Source organism: Manacus candei, unplaced genomic scaffold, assembly GCF_025592945.1.
Source record: "Manacus candei isolate 608988 ecotype Guabito, Panama unplaced genomic scaffold, ASM2559294v1 h1tg000017l, whole genome shotgun sequence".
In the NCBI taxonomy this organism is placed as follows: Eukaryota; Metazoa; Chordata; class Aves; order Passeriformes; family Pipridae; genus Manacus; species Manacus candei.
In genome coordinates, this window is record NW_026138065.1 from 15,002,769 (window position 1) to 15,021,240 (window position 18,472).

At 40.1% G+C, this 18,472-nt stretch overlaps 1 protein-coding gene across 10 annotated transcripts in view; it reads right to left on the bottom strand.

The window, feature by feature from the left end:
• Positions 1-18,472, bottom strand: part of TTC7A (tetratricopeptide repeat domain 7A) — a 172,185-nt gene that overhangs the window by 99,847 nt on the left and 53,866 nt on the right. For all 10 annotated transcript variants that reach the window (XM_051782864.1, XM_051782866.1, XM_051782872.1 and 7 more), the window contains 3 exons: positions 16,478-16,582; positions 7,119-7,236; positions 637-694 (listed from right to left, as the gene is read on the bottom strand). In XM_051782864.1, the coding sequence (XP_051638824.1) occupies positions 637-694; positions 7,119-7,236; positions 16,478-16,582 (281 nt within the window). The remainder of the gene's footprint in view (positions 1-636; positions 695-7,118; positions 7,237-16,477; positions 16,583-18,472) is intronic.

Below are 18,472 nucleotides of genomic sequence, written 5' to 3' on the forward strand. Positions count from 1 at the left end.
TTGCAAGAGAGCTTAATTCACATGTACCTTCAGGGCAGAGCTGTTGGATCAGTCACCCCCACAAAACAGAGTGATGAAGAACAGGTGAGTAGTGATGTTTTGTATGCTAGCTCTGTAGCTCCTTCTCATAGAACTGCTCATATAAGCCACTCATTAGGACAGCAATTATCCCCTCCCTGGTAAGTGCACTGGTGCCAGGTCACCCCATAGCTGCCTACATCCTGATGGTGAAGGTACTTTCCCACCATGAGGGAAACAGGAGTTTAAGAGTGCTTTACACAGGAATTAAGACAAAATTAGCTGTCCATGTTTGCCAGCTGATATCATGTGCATCATGTGAGGAAGCTGCATCTCCCAGCACTGTAGATCTTACTGCAACTAATTTGGGCCTAAGGTTATTTCTGTTTAGTAGCACAACAGGTACTCTCACCTTGGACATTCAATCGAATAATCACCGCATTTAACCATTACAAGAATGGTTTTGACAGACTATTGTTGAAACCTAATGAACTGTTTTTAAACTTTCAGGCAAGGAAGCCTTACGCAGAGGAAAAAAACCGTGAACATTAAAAACAACAATTATTCTGAATTTATGCAAAGAAATACACAATGCAAATCTGCAAGATTCCTACTCACCTCTCCAAAGTCTGAAGTGCCTTCTTGTTTAATTCATCCTGAGTGCCCTTCAGAATAGCTGTAGAACAAGATATAATGCCATTTAAGAGTTGAATTCAATGTTTCATATTACCTAAATAAATATATAGAGTATTTCAAAATGGGAGCATAAAACCTGTGGAAGTCTGGGCAGGGGTGTGTGTGCATGTGTTCATTTTAACATGAATTCTGAAATTCATTTTTATTAGATTCTTCTAACTCTCTTGTTTGAAACACTGAAGCATTTCTTTATTCACATATGCCACTGAAGGGGGTTGGGAAGAGAATGGGCCATACACTAACTAGATACCAAGGGTATAACAGGCCCTCTGCCAGGCCAGTGTAAATGCTAAAAGCAGTAACCTGCAGCATATTCTGACTCAGATACAGACTGCCTCCACCACCATCTTCATGTAGGAGGGTGCTGCAGGTTGAACAGGGAACACCAGGAGCCAAAGTGACAGCTCTATGACAAAAACCTTGACAACACACCACATTCCTTGAGACCACAGACTTTTAGGCTACTTCAGGTGTGACATTAGCCACTAATTCCCTCCTTTGTGCCTCTAATTGATTGAATAACAGAACCTGCCCACTACACTCACTCCTCACCATATAAATTCATTTCTAGCCAAAACCATAAATGAAAGAGGAGAGTCAAGCTCTTATTATACCAGGGTATCATAGGATATCATCATCAAAATCAACAGGAACAGAGGAAGAGCTTAGAGAAGCATCACTTTCTCAGATCCAAAATATCTGGAAGCCTAGTGATAAGTTTTCAGAAACGCACTGGCTGTGTTGTGCTGGTTCTTAAGTTTTCAGATTTTGCATAGCAGTTGTTTCTTGTTCTGCCTATCCTGAATTTGAGAATGACTGATCAACAGCACAAAGAAGTGATAAGTAGTTAATCCATCAGCAACCATCTAGCTATGAATATATTTGATTTCATACATTAACTCAACGTATGCTCCAAAACAGAAAGTTACTAAGTAGTATATATTTAAGCAACAAAAAAAGATAAAATTCAAGCATTCTTGAAAGTTATTAAGAAGAAAGAGTTGTGTTCTTCTACAAGACCTAAAAAGGTAATCAGTTTCTTGGGATTCTACAACATGTAAGCAAATGAAACTTTGAAAGTAACTTGTTTTGCTGAAATAATTATAGTGATCAGACCTTTTTTTATTCCTACATCTTCCAACAGTTCTTCAAAATATCAGGTTCATTTGGAAGGAACAGTAATCTTCAGGATATCCCAAATAATAAGGATTATAACTTACTTACTTATACACAAAAACACAAAACCTACTCTAAGTATTAAAAACTGATAAAAAATTTGCATTTTAAAGAATAAATTTGAAGACATGGACTTTCATGTAAAATGCAGCATTTATTAAAAATACTTCGCTCTCAGTAGCCTTAAATCAGGCCACAACAGAATACTGCAAAAAGGTAGCAAAGCAAGAAAATTTAGAAAAAAAACCTTAAAAGAATAAAGATTGATGTAAACAAAAATGCTTGAGAAGACATTGGAAAGGATTTGATCACACCTATAAACATCCACACAGAAAAAATATGTCAGGTTCTGTTTCTCATGGAAACTACAAGATTTCTTAATTAAGTTACAGAGCAATTCTGGAGATGTCACACAGTAAGGAAGACTGAAAGAAATGTTATTATTTGCCCCTCATGGAAAAGCAAGAACTTCTAATTGGTAAGACATTTGACTAATGTTCAGCTTGTAGTCAGAAAGAACACAAAATATGTTATGGAAATGAAGTGATTACTCCACAACTAGTCAGCTTTGCCTCTGCACTACTGGGAAATAGCATGTGACTCCCACCTCCTACAATATGGACTGCATCTTCAGCTACCACTAAGTTGAAAATATGGTTGTCCTTCTTTGGATTTGTGTCTAACTTGGATGAACACATTGAAATTTGTGTTTGACAATACTGAGCACTGATGCTGCACATTAACTATGCCATTTACAGGGCCTTTACAGCTAAAGGAGATAAAAAAGGAAAAAAAAAAGGCAATGAAAAGTGATTTGGGAAGAGATTCATAAAAAGAAGCTTGGCCAGCATGTTAAGGTGATCTTCCCACTGTCTCTGCTCTCATGAGACTCCACCTGGAGTGCTGTGTCCAGCTCTCGGACCCACAACATAAGAAGGACATGGGTCCATTGGAATGAGTCCAAAAGAGGGCCATGGAAACAGTCAGAGGGCTGGAATACCTCTCCTATACAGAAAAGCTGATAAGAGTTGGGGGTTTTCAGCCTGCCCAAGAGAAGGCTCCAGGAGGCCTTACTGCACCCTTTTAATACTGAACGTGGACTTATAAGAAAGACAAAAAGAGGGGATTTTTGGATATTTTTTGTTTGTTTGTCTTTATTTTTCTTACCAGGGCCTACAGGGATAGGACAAGGGGTAATAGTTTTAAACTAGAAAGATTTAGATTAGATATTGGAAAAAATTCTTTATGATGAGGGTGGCAAAACACTGGAATGGATTGCCCAGACATGTGGTGGATGCCCCAACCCAAAGAAACCCGCAACCCACTTCTACCACTGAAAAGCTCTCATTTCAGACATAGAAAAGCTTGCTAAGGAGACAGAATTAGGGGGGTCTGAATAAACTTCTAAAATTTGCTCTCCATTCTCTGAGGCTGACAGCACTAATGAACTCTTCAGCCTCTAGCCCAACTTTATCCACTGCGAGCATGGCTGCTGCAAGTTCTACCAACTAAAACACAGTATGACTTATTATTTAGATTAAAACAACCTGCAAAACAGTCTGACCAATGGGAGAATCGCACAGGGGAGCTTAAGTTTCTGAAACTTCAGCAGGTACTCCCGTAAGACTCAGTACTTTTGCAAATGCCACCTGAGCAGCCAAAGATTTATTTTCTAAAGCATATTGGGTTTTTAAAGGACCTTCAATCTTACAAAAATTCAACAGGATCTTGAATATTGGTACTTAAATACGAAACTCTGAAGTCACATTTGAAAACAGAGGAGGATAATTTTTGTGTTAGTAAACAGGTTGTGCATTCACATCTACCATGCTCTGAGTGAAATACTTAATGCTGAGGATCAGTATCAACACTACAAACATGGGGACAAGCATCTTCTAGTCTTGTCCAATGGACTGAGTACCCATTAGCAGCTGAAGCATCATCAGAGCTATTTATGTAACATATTAGTTTTATGGGAAAGAATTCAGCTTGTAATGTGCAAAACTGTTCCATTATGTGAATCATAACATAAGAAGCAGGGATGACAGACAGATGGGACTTCAAAAATACATTTCTGATCCAAACTGAAACACCAATGTGCATGCACCCTTTTGCAAATATCAGTGGGTTTCAAAAACTATTCCCTTGTGTTAAGACCCCTAATAAATATGGCAAGGCACACAGTCTTAGCACCCAGAATTATAATTAAAGATTGTATGTGCTCTTATCTCCAAAAGCAAAAATGATGAGTTTGTTCACTAACAATTTATTAACTTTCTAGTAAAAAAATATGAGGGTCTTTTAACATTAACCAATGCTGTCAGTATGCTGTTTGTAAAATCCCCATCGACTGACAGAATATCACTTTCCAATTTAGTCCCTGATCCATGGCCTTCTACCAAAACTCTAAATGAACACAGAGATACAGCACAGTCCATCTCTGAAAAAAGAGTGAGGGACTGTTAAATCTACAAAGATTTCACAACTTGTGAGGTGGTCATGTGAGATAAGAGCACTTGTATTTCATAATACACCCTCAACCCAATCTTTACTCTTTAGCCTTTGTTAATTTAATCTCACTTTTCCCTGGCTTCAAGGGATTCTTCACCAGACCTAAGGGAGGCAAACTTGATAATATAGCTTATGTTAGAACTGGAACTACAAGAGGAAGAGAAAAGGTTTGCTGTTGGTATTGACCCATTGGGAACAGATCTGCAGAAAATGGACATTCAGTACAAACCAGAGGTTTATGCTTCTAAGAGCGAGACAAAAGCACCAATGACTTCCTCTGAGGACACATCTTCCAGCTACTTCAATGCAACTTTTTTCAAGAAACCTGTAATTAGACATTAAAAACAGGGAAACTATATACTGCTACCCAGCATAAGCTTCAGGAAGTCTTATTTCCTCCATGAGTAATCTAATAGTTGTAGAGTGACTTTTTATCAAATGCTCCCACTAAGTTGTTTGAATTGTCATTCAGCAGGATTCTCACTTATGACTCTGTTTTTTACCAAGTGCATTTTGCAGGCCACAAAGAAAAGGCTTTAATACAATTCCTCAGTGCCTTTGTCACAGAGGAGGAGAAATAATTACTGAAAGGATATATTAAATAAGAAAGTCTAACCTTGGATGGAAGGCATCTTGATATAATGTTGTAAGCTTTAGAAGGCAATTGGTCAAATGCCTCCGAAACACTTAGCTACCATTGAAAATGCTGATTCACTGAAAGTCAACTCAAGTGGAAAGTTAATAGAAATCATATGTATACATACAGATGTTTGACTGTGTCTGCATATGTCACTGTGAACTGGTATAAACACAATGATAAACAAGATTGACAATACGAGGCAGGATTACATATGGGAGAGGAGCTGTTGTCTTCCTTTCAGTATGTTCTAGCCTTGCTTCCTCATTGTCATATGCTATTTTTTTAACAATGCTAATGAAAAATGTCTTGCTAGTGCAGATTTGACATTTTCTAATTCCATATTCATGACCATCACATGTATGCTTTTGAAGGACCTAATCCATTTTATTAAAATATATTCTGAAACATGGAAATACACTCTTCCTATTTCCCCTCAAATAACTGACTGGTCCTGTTGACTTAAAGGCTAGAGATACGAGGAGAAGACAGATATTCCACTGTTTCACAACATAAATCAGATGCTAATCTGGAAAAGAATCCAAGGCAGTTGTTGTAAAGACTGGGGTTTTTTACATTAAAATGGACACAATACTGAACTAATCTCTTGAAAACTCAAGAGACTACCAGAAGAGTTTCCAACTCTAATTTTGCTACACCAAAGTATTTTTAAAGCCAGAGTACAGCACATGCCTCTACAACTCCATTCTTTAGAAACCACCTTCTTTTCATACTGAGGATAACAAATAGATCATAAGGGACTAACATAGAAAACCTCCTATATCTCTGAAAATAGTAATTGGAGTCTTGTATAGCTATAGGAACAGTTTAAACAAAATCTAGAAAAAATGGCCTAAAATAATAGGCTGTTAAGCATAACTTTGTTTCTAATCAACTTGAAAATATGTAAGAGAAAGTACAGGCCAGGAAGGATGCATTTTTTGACATGAACTTTCTAAGGAGAACTATTTTGAGGCAGAGAAAAGGGGAACTGGAGAGAGGTAGAGTGCCTGTTATCCTCCAGGATGAAAATCAGTTCTCAGAACAGCTGATCAGATATGGCTGCCTGAAAAACTACACCAACTTGCACTACTGAAGAGCACAAGCCCCTTTATCATGAACATGTCTTGGAGAATTCTGGTGTAACTTGAAAGGTCAGCATACTTCCATGACACCATAATACAGTCATTTTAGCTTTGTTTCAGGCTTCTTTACTGGAAGAAGTTGGTTTGTTTCCGTGGAACCCATCTGACAGAAAAGCCATTGTTTGCATGAGGGCAGGACTGCCAAACTGATTAAGAAACACACTAGCCCAGCCATTATTCAAAGAAACTACGTTATAAGGCTTTCTACCTATGTTAGAAGTCATAGAATAAACAAAGACTGTTCCCACCTGTGAGCTTGATGAAGGTCAGAGAACTCTGCTAAACACTGAGACTTCAAGCCCTTCTGGCTACCAAGGACCAAATCTGCAGAAGCCTGTTGTCCAGTCATTCAAGACCCAAGCAAGCAGCATTTAAATAAAATACTTCTTACATTCAGTGGTCTGCTTCTAGTCAACATCCACACTTACCAGTGAGGTAGATATTTTTATCTTGTTTACTTCTAAGTAGAGAAAGAAACGACATCACAGAGAGGTTGAATCTCTGTGGGGAATCAGTATCATGCCAGGAACTGAAGTCAGGCATCTCTGACTCCAGTTCTTGGATTGTATTTCTTTGTGATTTATGGGTGGGTGACAAAAATATGAAAATAGATGGAAAGTCTGACTTTTTGTTGTGTAAATAAGTGAAAGAAATGTATTACAAATATTCAAGTAAACCACACCAAGCACTGGCAGCTACACTCAGATTATCATCATTTAAGTATTGATCTGCATTTCTTCCTTTACCTAAAAACTTCACTTTTACTACCACAGTTCTCTGAGCAAGTGAACAATCTCCACTTATCTTGCAATCTGATTGTTTTTCATGTCTAGTCAGCACTGAAAGCAGATTTTCTAACAGATTTCCATTTCTTGCACTGAAGACTTTGAACAAATGCTCTCCATACAACACAGTTGACAAAGAGGGTAACTCACCATCAGTAGCTTGAAGACTGTATGTCAGGCCCAGTGCCAGGTAACCCTTTGCTAGGGACTCTCCGGCATCCTCACCCAGGTCTATCACCATTTTAGCAAAGTGTTCTCCTTCTTCCAGCTGCAAAAGAGGTAGGTTGAGATTTACAGGCATTTCCTCTATACTTGCTGCAATAAGATTATACCACTAAACTTACCTGTAAGTGATCTGAGAGCCGTTCACACAAGGGCTTTCAGTGATCTCAGTGAACAGTCACAAAAAGGATGACGTAGAAGGTCAGATTAGCAGACCCTGGTGCACATGCACAGTTTTGAGAAAAGTTTTTGTTTTGCACCCCAAACTATTTCCAGATGTTTAAGATTAATCAAGGACGCTATCTTACGTTTATAGTTCCCTTCAGACACACTTCAATCATGCAACCTTAAATACACAAGTTGGACTAGCTGGACTATCCTAGCAGTACATTGAAAGGTCTAATGGGTCTCTTCCTTAAAAATAAACACCATCCAGTTTTATATTTATGATTTTTTTAAACCTTAGCAAATTTTATCTCCTTTTAAAATGCTACTAGAGCAAAACAAGAAAACACTAATTTCAGCACATTTTCCTCCCCACAACTTTCCTTTCCAGCTGTCCACACAGATTTATTAACATCTGTAAAATCTGAGTTAATGGTAATTTTAAACAAAAAGAATAAATTGACTATTTTATTACAGAACAGTGTTTCTTATTTCCAACTTTAGAGTCTCACTACCATCACTCACTCGTTATAAGTAGAAAGGACTAAGACCTGTAGATGGCACATACCTAGAAAGGTGCAGGTTGGAGAGGTACAGGCAAAGCTGTAAGTAATGCCTGAAAGACAGACCCTACAGGAAGATCTCCTTTCTGTACAAGACAGTATGCAGTTCCTGTCAACCATGAGAGTCATCCCTAATCAAGATGCAAACATCATTACACTATCAGAAAAATCCTCCTTTTGGAAACTTTCATTGCATGACAACTGACTTCAAGGAATGGGGTTGTTTAATTTTGAGAAAGTACTTTTTTGTTTGAAAGCCATGTGGTTTAGGCACAAGTCCTGCAGACATGTGCCCTTTTAATACCCAGCTTCATCAGACTTCAGTACCTAATGGCTCCTTAACATCTAAAATGACTCACCCATAACAAACTCAAATCAAAATGTAGCAGCAGACTAGAAATTTCCCTTCCACAGAGATCTCTTAATATGCTACCTATGAACAGAATCTACTTGACTTGACATAATATCCTGTCAATGGGCCTCCAAGTCACATCACCTGAAGACATTCAGGTGACAATATTAACTAATGGTTTCATAAATAAAGAAGCTGGGATTTATTAAACTCCCTGAGGCCATACAATTCAAATTAGATGTAGACTGATAGTCCCCAAATTTCTGAAATCTCAAATCAGTCAGTCCAATAACCAATGTATATGTTATCATCAAACTCTTTCCTGAAAGCACTTTGAAATCATTACAGTCTTGCTCATTGCCCAGCAACTATTAATCTGGAAACTACTAACTGAAACAAGAATATCCCCTTGGGGAATACCTGGGCTACAAACTAAACTGCTAGGACTGTCTTTGAGTCCAAAGTCTACCCAAACCACCAGAAATAGTCCTACTGACTTCAGTGATGTTCAGATGAGACCCTTTAAACTCTGATCACATAAGGAAGACAGAGATTCATTTCAAGAGATTTCTTAATATTGTCAGTAGCCCAACTGACTTCCCTGCCACAAACTGAAGTGTGTTGTGGACCAGAGCCTAGGACAATAGAGAAGAAAATGTCCCATGACTTCCCACACAGGAAAAAAACCAAAACCCAAAACCTAAAAACCAACAAAAAAACCCCCTTCTATGAAAAAAAACCTGAATTCTTCAGCTCTCAGGAACTTTTATGTAAGACATGAAATCTCTGCAGCCCAAAAATTCATTATGCACCTCTTTGCCACCATAAACAGCTATATTCCCACTCTCTTTCTTCATTGTTTATCCTTTTCTCCCCCACACACACTTTCATTCAAGAAGTCTCCATTAAACGAAGAAAAGAACTATACAAGGAATTCTAATGACTAGTGAACAAGGGTAGGGGTGGGTAGAGTGTATGAAGAAAAAGATTAAATGACAGGTTTGGAGCTGAAATGGAGACATTTAAATTGGAGAGATTTTGCTCCATTGTTTCTCTGAATGGTCACCTGATGGTATTTCCAGCCTCTGACTGATGGCCTATGCTACATAAATCAGCAGTACACCATTCAGCCTTCTTGCCTGCCAGTTATCCAGGGCCACCTGTCAGTGTCAGATTAATCTAATGTTTGAATAATTAAAACTACAACTTTTCAGATTGGCTGAAACAGCACTTCCAGCACATTCTTGTAAACATTTATTCATATTAAACACTAATGGCACTTTGACTAGCCACAAAGATTCTTATGAATGCAAACTTGGGTCAGCTGAAGTCTGCTTTGAAAATAAGTGGCCTTGCAAACTCCAGCACAGCTGGTTCTGTTTATGAGAACATTTACTTTTCTTTCTTTCAGCATTGAGACACTTACCCCGCCAGCCCTGCTGCGGCAGCCATCTGCCCCCTCTTCTCCCATTTTCCTACTCTTCAATCATCCTGGGCAAGTGTGAAAAGCCAAACCTTTCACTCATATCACCCACTGTGAGGTTCAACTCTGCAGTGCATCAGTCTTGCTGATTGCCTAGTCAACTGTGAATCTGGAAACTACTATCTCAAACAGGAATAACCCCCTTGGGACACACTTGGAGCTACCAACTAAACTGCAAGGAATACCAGATTGCAGTCCGGATGAAAACTCCCTCTCCACACACTCAAGTGAGGGACCAGCAATGAGCCTGAGCTGTGATCTGCCAGTAAAGCTGTGTCTGTGGGGGTCCTTAAAGATATGAGATGTCTCCACTCTGTATTGCAGTGATGAAAAAGGGGGAAGCCATCAAATGAGGCATCAACCCCTTCGGTGACCCATCAGATAGAACCATTCTCCTCCATGTTGCCACATGACCTGAAGCAGGAGCTGCTCCCTCTTTCTCCTCTCCCCATGTGGTGCCAGGTATGTAAAATCTCGCCCTATGGGACTCACAGAAGTTGGGAGCTCAAGGTACACAGAAGTGAGCTGAGTGACAGAAAGCTTATCAGGAGAATCAAAATGTCCATTCCTACTCCTACTGCACAGCCAGGAGCCAGCCTCAGTATGAAGGGTACCTAAGTGATTCACTCACTTCAGAAGAGTACTCCAACGTTAAGGTGACATAATACTGCATTGGAAGGGCAAGAAACATCATCAAAACTTCCTGTTGCAATTTACAGGCCCTTGCCAGTAAGCTTCAGCACAGCAGGCATGGCACAGCATCACTTTGTGATTAGGAAATACACAGCGTCCTGCTGTTACCTGGTTGCTAGCAGCTCCCAACACCAGAGAAAAGATACTTTTTTGGGCCAGTAAGAGCTAGAATTCAGTTTCTCTAGTGTCACGACTTCTTATTCTCTCAGAAGCAAGCAAGAAACAAAGTCTCAAAGTCATACAGATATACCTCCAATTTGGCCCTTACTGTTCTTACACTCTTCTGCATACCTGGCACTGAAAAGCTGATGGAGAGAAGGGCAGCATCCCAGGTTGCAGGGAGAAGTTCCCTTCTTCCAAGACTTGCATGGAAGAAAGCTCAGAAAGCACGCATGGAGGAAAAAGAACCTAAGAGGAACTTTTTGCACTTTGAACTCAAGCTGTATAAACTGTCAGGAGTCACCTGGAAGCACTAGCTAAGAAACGTCTCCACCACATCAGAAACAGGCAGACACCTGGCACGTGGAGAGAGACAGACTGCTAAACTGAACTCACACCAATGAGGTGGTAATACTGTGAGGCTGGTTGTTTTTTTTCCCCTTCTACTGCCTCCATCATGTTTGATAGAAAAAGAACAATTGCTAGCTGTGTTACCCTGAGGGCTGTTTCCTCTGGTACAGAGACTGGCTGTTCCAGCCACCCTTGTTACTTGACTGCAGCTTTTGGTGTGTGCTCCAGCCAAGCCCAGGGGCATACTGACAAGGGAGTGGAGAACAGCAGGTGCTGTCCCCTGGCCTAGTGCCACCCAGCTGGTTTCCAACTGCCACCCAGCTTGTTTTTAGAAAAGCTCAAGCCCTACCCCACTGAATCAACACCCTCTAAGACTAAGTGAGAGCTGCAGTTCTCACCAGCACACATTTAGAACAACTGAAGACAAGCAAATTGATGATGTACAGCAGCATGAAAATGGCACCTTGCTGCACCAAAAAAGAGGAGCACACAAGGGAAGAGGCAGGAAATACATCAAATGACACTGGACTTAGGACAGCAGACAAGGTTAGTGAAGTAGGCGAGTTTGGACACCAGTGACACTGAATGATACCCAAGTACTTAAGTGACCCAAATCCTACGAAAAGGGTATCTATGCAAAATTACACATGATATTACCTTGTTGAATTGAAATCTTCTTTTAATTTTCATGACACTGGGTTGTAGGTATAGAGAATAATTCAAAGAGAAGAAAATAAATATTGTGAAAAGAGAATGTTTAGTGGAAAAATTATAGGAAGAAAGTGATCAATAAGGTATAGTCTAACGAAAAGGTTTTGTCCCACAGATGTTTACAGCATATAGAGCTAATGACATGTTACCTGTGTCAGAAAAAAAAATCCTGTGTTTTCTATGGTTGGTCCAGTCAGCATTTTCTTTGTGTCACCGTTGTAAAGCCCATCAACTTACTCTGTGTCTAAGCTCAGCCCTCAGCACTTAAGAATACTCAGGCCTTTCCTCCACTGTAGTGAGAGTGGTCTGTTCATAAAGAAGATGTATGGAAGGAAAAATTCTTGGTCATTTTTAATGTTTAAAACCCATGGGATTGCCCCAGTAACAGTAGTGGTGATGTAAGCAAGAATGTCTTTTAAAAGACAGAAGAAATCTCTAGTAGCTCCTTGCCATTCATTGCTTTCTCAGTAGCCTCTCACTCCAGGGATGTCAATCCTCTAGAATGTCCACTCGGCAGGCAGAATAAATCTGGGAACAGGACTAGATTTGATCTTTCAATACTATTCATACTGCAATAAGACCTAAGCATTTCCAGGCAACTTCAGGGCTCCTAAGTGACTGGGTACAAGCACATGCACAGCACTTATTATCTACAGTGGCAGGGTCAACAACAGACAGAAGGAGAGAGAAGCACTCTCCGATTAAGTGGTCTTTGAAAGTAATGAATGATAAGCTATTACCTCAGAAGTATGCAGCTCTAAATCTACATCCTGCCAGCCTCCCCCAACACACACACACCACGATGTCCTGACCTCAAGGTATGTCTTACTCAGTTTTTATGACTCCACGCATGGTCTGCCCTGGCCCAACACCACACTTCTCCCTTTCCCTGACATTCCCTGTCTTCCCAGCAAAGTGCTGGAGCAGAACACTTCACTGTGCATATCAGTTGAAAGAAATGAGGGAAAAGTCTCAGGCACAGCACCATCTTGTGCTTCAGCTTTCGCCATGGGATGAAGTCCCCCCAAAAGTTCATACCAGCTGGTAATTCCGGCATCATTCAGTGCTACGCAAGTTCTACACTACAGCACTATTGCTATTGTATCAACTATGGTGCAATGAAAATTGCAAGAACATGCCTCATGTTGTCCTGGTTTCTGTCAGAGCAGAGTTCCAGAAGATTCAAGCCTATCCTAGCATTGCAGTCCATTTCGCTTTGTGTGTATTTACAAGGTTTTTAATATGTCTCCATTGAAATCAATAGACTAAAAGACACAGGAAAGCATCACAGTAATCCTAAATGCTTTAAATAAGGCTCCTAAAATGGAGAAATTCAATATCTAACACTTGCCTGTAGGCAGAAGTTCCTTTTTTAGTATTTTCACAAGACCTGCCATAACAGGATCCTGGAGAACCTAGATTAGTAGTGAAATTAACAGTACTGTACTATTAAAATATTAAAAACAACAACTCATGCTGCAACTCAAAGTCACTGCCAAAATAGGCAAGTGAGCATTCAGCTGAGGCTGCGCCAGGGAAGGCTGAGTGAAAGAGGAAATTGCAGGAAGCCTTTTAGCAAGCGGAACTCTGAATTTATAGTGGAGCAAGGCAGGACAACCTCAGTATGGACATATTCCAGCGAAAGCTACTTCAACTTTTTTCCTATGAAAATTTAAAACAATACTCTGAACTACAATACTCAAAGACTTCCTAGTGCATTCTAGAAAGCTAAAAGACAGCTGGCTAAACACAAATGGGCTTTGTGTTCACATGACAGAAATCATCCACATGCAAATTCAGCAAATGGCATGCTGAAACCCAAGCAAACTGGAAGGCTCAGCAGCATGACGCCTCAAAAGTAATTCTGAGCCCACTACAAACACATTTGTAACACCTGTGTAATGGGCTAGATACAGTATATAAAAATTCAAGCTTCGCTGAAAACTTTTGTATTTGTATTAGGTACAGGCCTGACTGCATCCTGACCATACAAATGTGGTTTATATAGGTGCGCTAGTTTTGGAGTTTTCTGGTCCTCCAAGACTACTGGCTTAAGCTTTAGAATGAATCAAGTATTGATTTATTGTTTACACCTTTTTTTTTTTTTTAACGATTTTGAAAACCTGTAATTCTGAAAAAGGTAACCAAAACACTGCTTATACCATTCAGTTGTTTACTGCAGGCCCCATCCTAAAAGCTAGTGGTTGATGGGGCAGATCATCTCCTGATGTAAGCCAGCATGGTGCCACTAATATGCCAGTGGAGTAGTGCCAATTTACATCAGCTAATAATCTGGTCATACTGTCACAACAGAAGCTGGGGGCGGTTCAGTTCTTTTCCGCATCAGGCTCTGTTATACATTGATTTGCATGGCACTGTATGAATGTATGCATGTTTTCACTTTGATTTGTTCTCCATTGAGGGATTATTTCATAGATGTGATCTGAGCATCCTCAGTGTTGTAAATCACTACACTACATTTCAATTAATTTTTTTTCCCCTGGTTTTTAAAGTGCGCTGAGACATCATGTACAAAGCCAACAAAACGAGTTAAGTGATCACTAGATTAATCATGAAAGAAACTGTTCTGTGCTTCTTATGGCATTCTGTAATTATCCAGCTGCATAAATGTTGTGTTTTGGGGTTTTCTTTATTGCTAGTAACTGAAAAAAGACTAAGTACTGTTTGCCCATGGGCTATAAACAAACTGGATATAATACTGCACCAAAAGCATATAGTAGACAGATGCAGGACATAAATCAGCTGTTTAATTTGGATAAATGTTGATCTGATTTCATCCTTTTCCTGCCTAGCCAGCAATCAAATACATAGATATATTTCCTAATTGAGAAATTAATCGTGTTTTATATGTTCTGAAAAGCAAGATGTATTTGAGTATCTGCAACTGTTAATATTTGTCCATTAGACAGTTCCCGTGCCATGTCTATCCCTCCTTTCTATTTATACTGGCATTGATCAACTTGTTCACTTCCAGTTTAAATTATTCAATTCTGATTTGATTGCCATGTAATTTAAATGCAAATAATTACTGTAAGGATGACATTTAGAAAAACAGCTCTGCTAAGCAGGAAGGTCTTTATTAGTCACAGGAGTCTGGCAGTAATATCAGAAGCATCCCTTTGACTGTGAGATGTGGGAACCTATCATTTCAGTTCTTTTAAAAGATGCTCTGATTTCCCTCTGACTCTCCTTAATTAAAACTCTTCTATTCCATCATCAAATTTCATATGAGGGTAGATCACAGGCCAGTGACTGAAAGGAAGAGGGGAGAGGAATATTTTTAATTTGGTTTTAGTTCATAAGGTTGTGCTCTAGATAACTGCAGTAAAATTACCCTCTTGTGAAATCATGTTTTCATTTCATACTGCACTCCGGTTCTAATCCACAGTCTGATTAAGTAACACTGAAAAAGCAGTAGATAAAAGAAAAAACCATCTTGCTTTGCAATAGTCAAAAAACCAGCTCATTTTTCCCTTCTTCCCTTTCTTATTTTTTAGGGTTCGCCTTTTGCTTTACCAGCTCTGCCATATATGAGAAGTCTGAAGATGCAGGATTGCCCAAGGACAGAGGTGGAACTGAATTACAGCCTCACTGTCTTTTCTAAGTGTCTCTATAACAAGGTATTTTTTATATCCTAGTTGTGCTTTGAAAACTTCATCAGAGACACTAGTAAGCCTGGTCGACACAGTTGTAATGCCTGGCTTTCACATTGTTTTACATCTATAAGAACAGAAAAAAACCTTATTTGCTTCATTTTAAAAAATAATATTCACTGTGAACGTTATTTTATATCACTGAATGACTTTCAGCCCTCAAAATTTAGATACTGAGCTATGGGTACAAAGCTGAATTGCTTGTATGTAGAGCAAAGGTAGGTTGGGTAGTTCAGGAAGGATTCTCTGAAGGCCCTCAGACCTAGAAGATTTTTCCTAGAACAAGATGCTGCCCAGTTCTTGCTGACTCATATATAAGTTTAACCATTACAGTCTGAACAGTTTCATTCAAAAACATACATAACCAGATGGCCTTCCTCATGGTGGTGTCAACTGACAGAACTCAAGTTTAGCTGAACACCAGCTTTCACCACATAGGGATGGAGAGGATGGGGAGGCAGGGGTAAGAGGGCACAACAGCAAATGTGAAAGAACTTTTCACCAAAATCTGGGCAGATTCTTTTAGTGTTTTCTTTCATGTTTTCTTGCATCTTTGTTTTACTTCTACTAGCAATTGTAATCCTTCATTGACTGCAGGGACACCTCGTGGTGAGGACAGGTGAGAACAGCAGGCTGCTATTCAGTTAATTAAACCAAGTAGCAAAAGAGTGACAAATGTTTCTGCTCCTTTGGATAACCACGGGCACCAACTTCCACTCCCACTCTTCTTCTAGGGCATACATTAACACATCCAGAGCACAAAACACTGACACATCAAGAACACAGGACTGAGTTGTCCAGTGGACTCAAACTGTCTAACAGTCCACTTATAACTATTAACTTTTTTCTTCCAGGGGCTACAAGAGTGGCCAATTCAACACAACACTCAGTTGAAGCAGCAGTCCTCAGCATGGCTGTTACGGCTTTCCACCCTCCTCCTTTTTTTAATATGCCAGTAAAACACATTTCAACAACTCACTGCAAAATTTCTTGCTGGGATTTACACTTTTTTTAAAAGGCACACATGTGCATGATTTTTAGCAGGGATTCCCTTTCTTCCCACTGCAACTACACTATGGCACTGCCGCTGCAGAACCTGACCTGTTACATAATAAGAATTGCATCAGCTTGCTTACCCAGTGCAGCGACCCAATGCAGACCTTGGCAGCCAGAAGAGGAACGGTGGGATCCGTAGGTCGCAGTTTAGCACATTCTTTGAGCACCGACACAGCATATGCCGACTGGAAGAGAAGTGGGAGAGAGAAGGAGGAAATAAAAAAGGGTGATTAGACAATGCTGTTACAGAGTCCAAGCAAGATATTTCAGTGACATGTACAAAGAAGTATTATGGAGAAAAGAATCACGTCAGCAACAAGTTAGCAACTTTATTCCCACCTCCACACACAGACACATGTGTGTGCACATGTGCACACAAACACATGCCCTTCCCACGCTCAGAGGAAACACACCAAAGAGCCAGCCCTGGCTGTGCACAAGAAAGTTTTCCTTAGCTGTTAATGCACTGGTTATTTTAACTCTGCCCTCTCAATATACAAGAATTCTGCTATAGTTTTCTTTGCACATAACCATGTCCCAGTAAGACAGATCAAAAAGATCATAAAGAGCTTATCCTCCAGTACATTAACATTTTAGGCCAACTCTACTCAGAGAGGTTTATGCAGCTAAAGTAATCTGCCTGGTAGGTTGTTTTATGTCTTCTACAATTCCAGGACATATAAGAATACAACTGGAACCCCACCATACAAAGGGTGGAGCAAGCAACTGCAGATGAATACACTGTTCAGTGGGCAGTCCAAGCAAGATACTTCTTAGAAAGAAAGCCCATGAAACTCTTGCTGTCTTCCTGGTGTTAGGTTACCATTAATGAGGACACTTATTAAGATTAGCAGTTACACAGCTGTTATGATTCAATGTGCTCTGCAAACATTGCTTTTTACAGCACATACTCATGGCTGCCACATTTCAGATGGTTTAAAGGAGAAGGAGGAAAGCTCTGGTCTGAGATGGTGGTATGAAGACCTAGTCAGCTGATGAGGAGGCAAAAAAAGTTACCCTATCACAGTCTCCCAGCCCATCCCACCTGAAACCACAGTTTCTATCATGATTAAACCTTCCTTACTACTGATCCCTGATCCACTCAAATTTTCTCATCCTTGAGAAAGGAGAAGTTTTATTCTTTTAGAATTTCTCCTTGCGTGCCCCTTTCCTCCTAAACTCTTCCACATAGTCCCAAGACACATGCAGGCCTCTCTGACTCAGTGTTCCTGCTCAGCAGCACATTAAATAGTCATGGCCTTTCCATAATACAGGAGAGCGGCAACAAAAGCTTGTAAAGTCAAAATAACAGCTATTCTTATCGGGTCCCAGGCATCTCCTCCTGGCCCCCAGAGGCTCTCCCTACCAGAATTCTGACCAGCACAGGCATCTGAATCTGGTGTCTGCTGCAATTCCCTGCATGGCAGCTTCCCACCAGACATGAGCACTTCCCCTCCCTCCTGCCACACCAAATCGGGCTGCGCCTGCTGACTCCTTTCTCCACAGAACTGAAGGTCCACCTCTTGCTACTGCATTTAAAAGCCTGGTTAGGAATTTGCTTAGAAGGGAGTCTGAAAAGATGGAAAAACAGATGTACATCAGCCATGCTCATACTAAGAGGGGTTTCATAATCAAAGATCTGAGCTCCACGGCAGCAGAGAGCAAACCCTGCCACTTGAAAAGCACACTCTGATGTGTGGTCTGAAGAAGAGCAACGGCATGCCCTATGTTCTTCCTCTTGCTTCCCCTTACCTAGAGCATCAGGTATGATCAATAAAAGTAAGGAAAGAGTTGCCATTTTACAATTCAAAACGCACAATTTGCCTAAAGCCAGAAGGAAGCTTGTCTCAGAGCAAAGATGGGAATCAATAAACTTTGTCCTGGAGCTTGAACCATTACCTCATCCCTCTCAGAAATAAAGACATGGGTAATTCAGCTCTTAGATACAGGAAGGAACACATCACCAGGCTTTGCTGTCACAAGGTGACTAGCATCCCTCAGAATGAGCCTCTCTGACATCTATTTGTTCAGAACAAGTCGTATCTCAGGTTTTAATGGCATCTTACTCCTCTCTC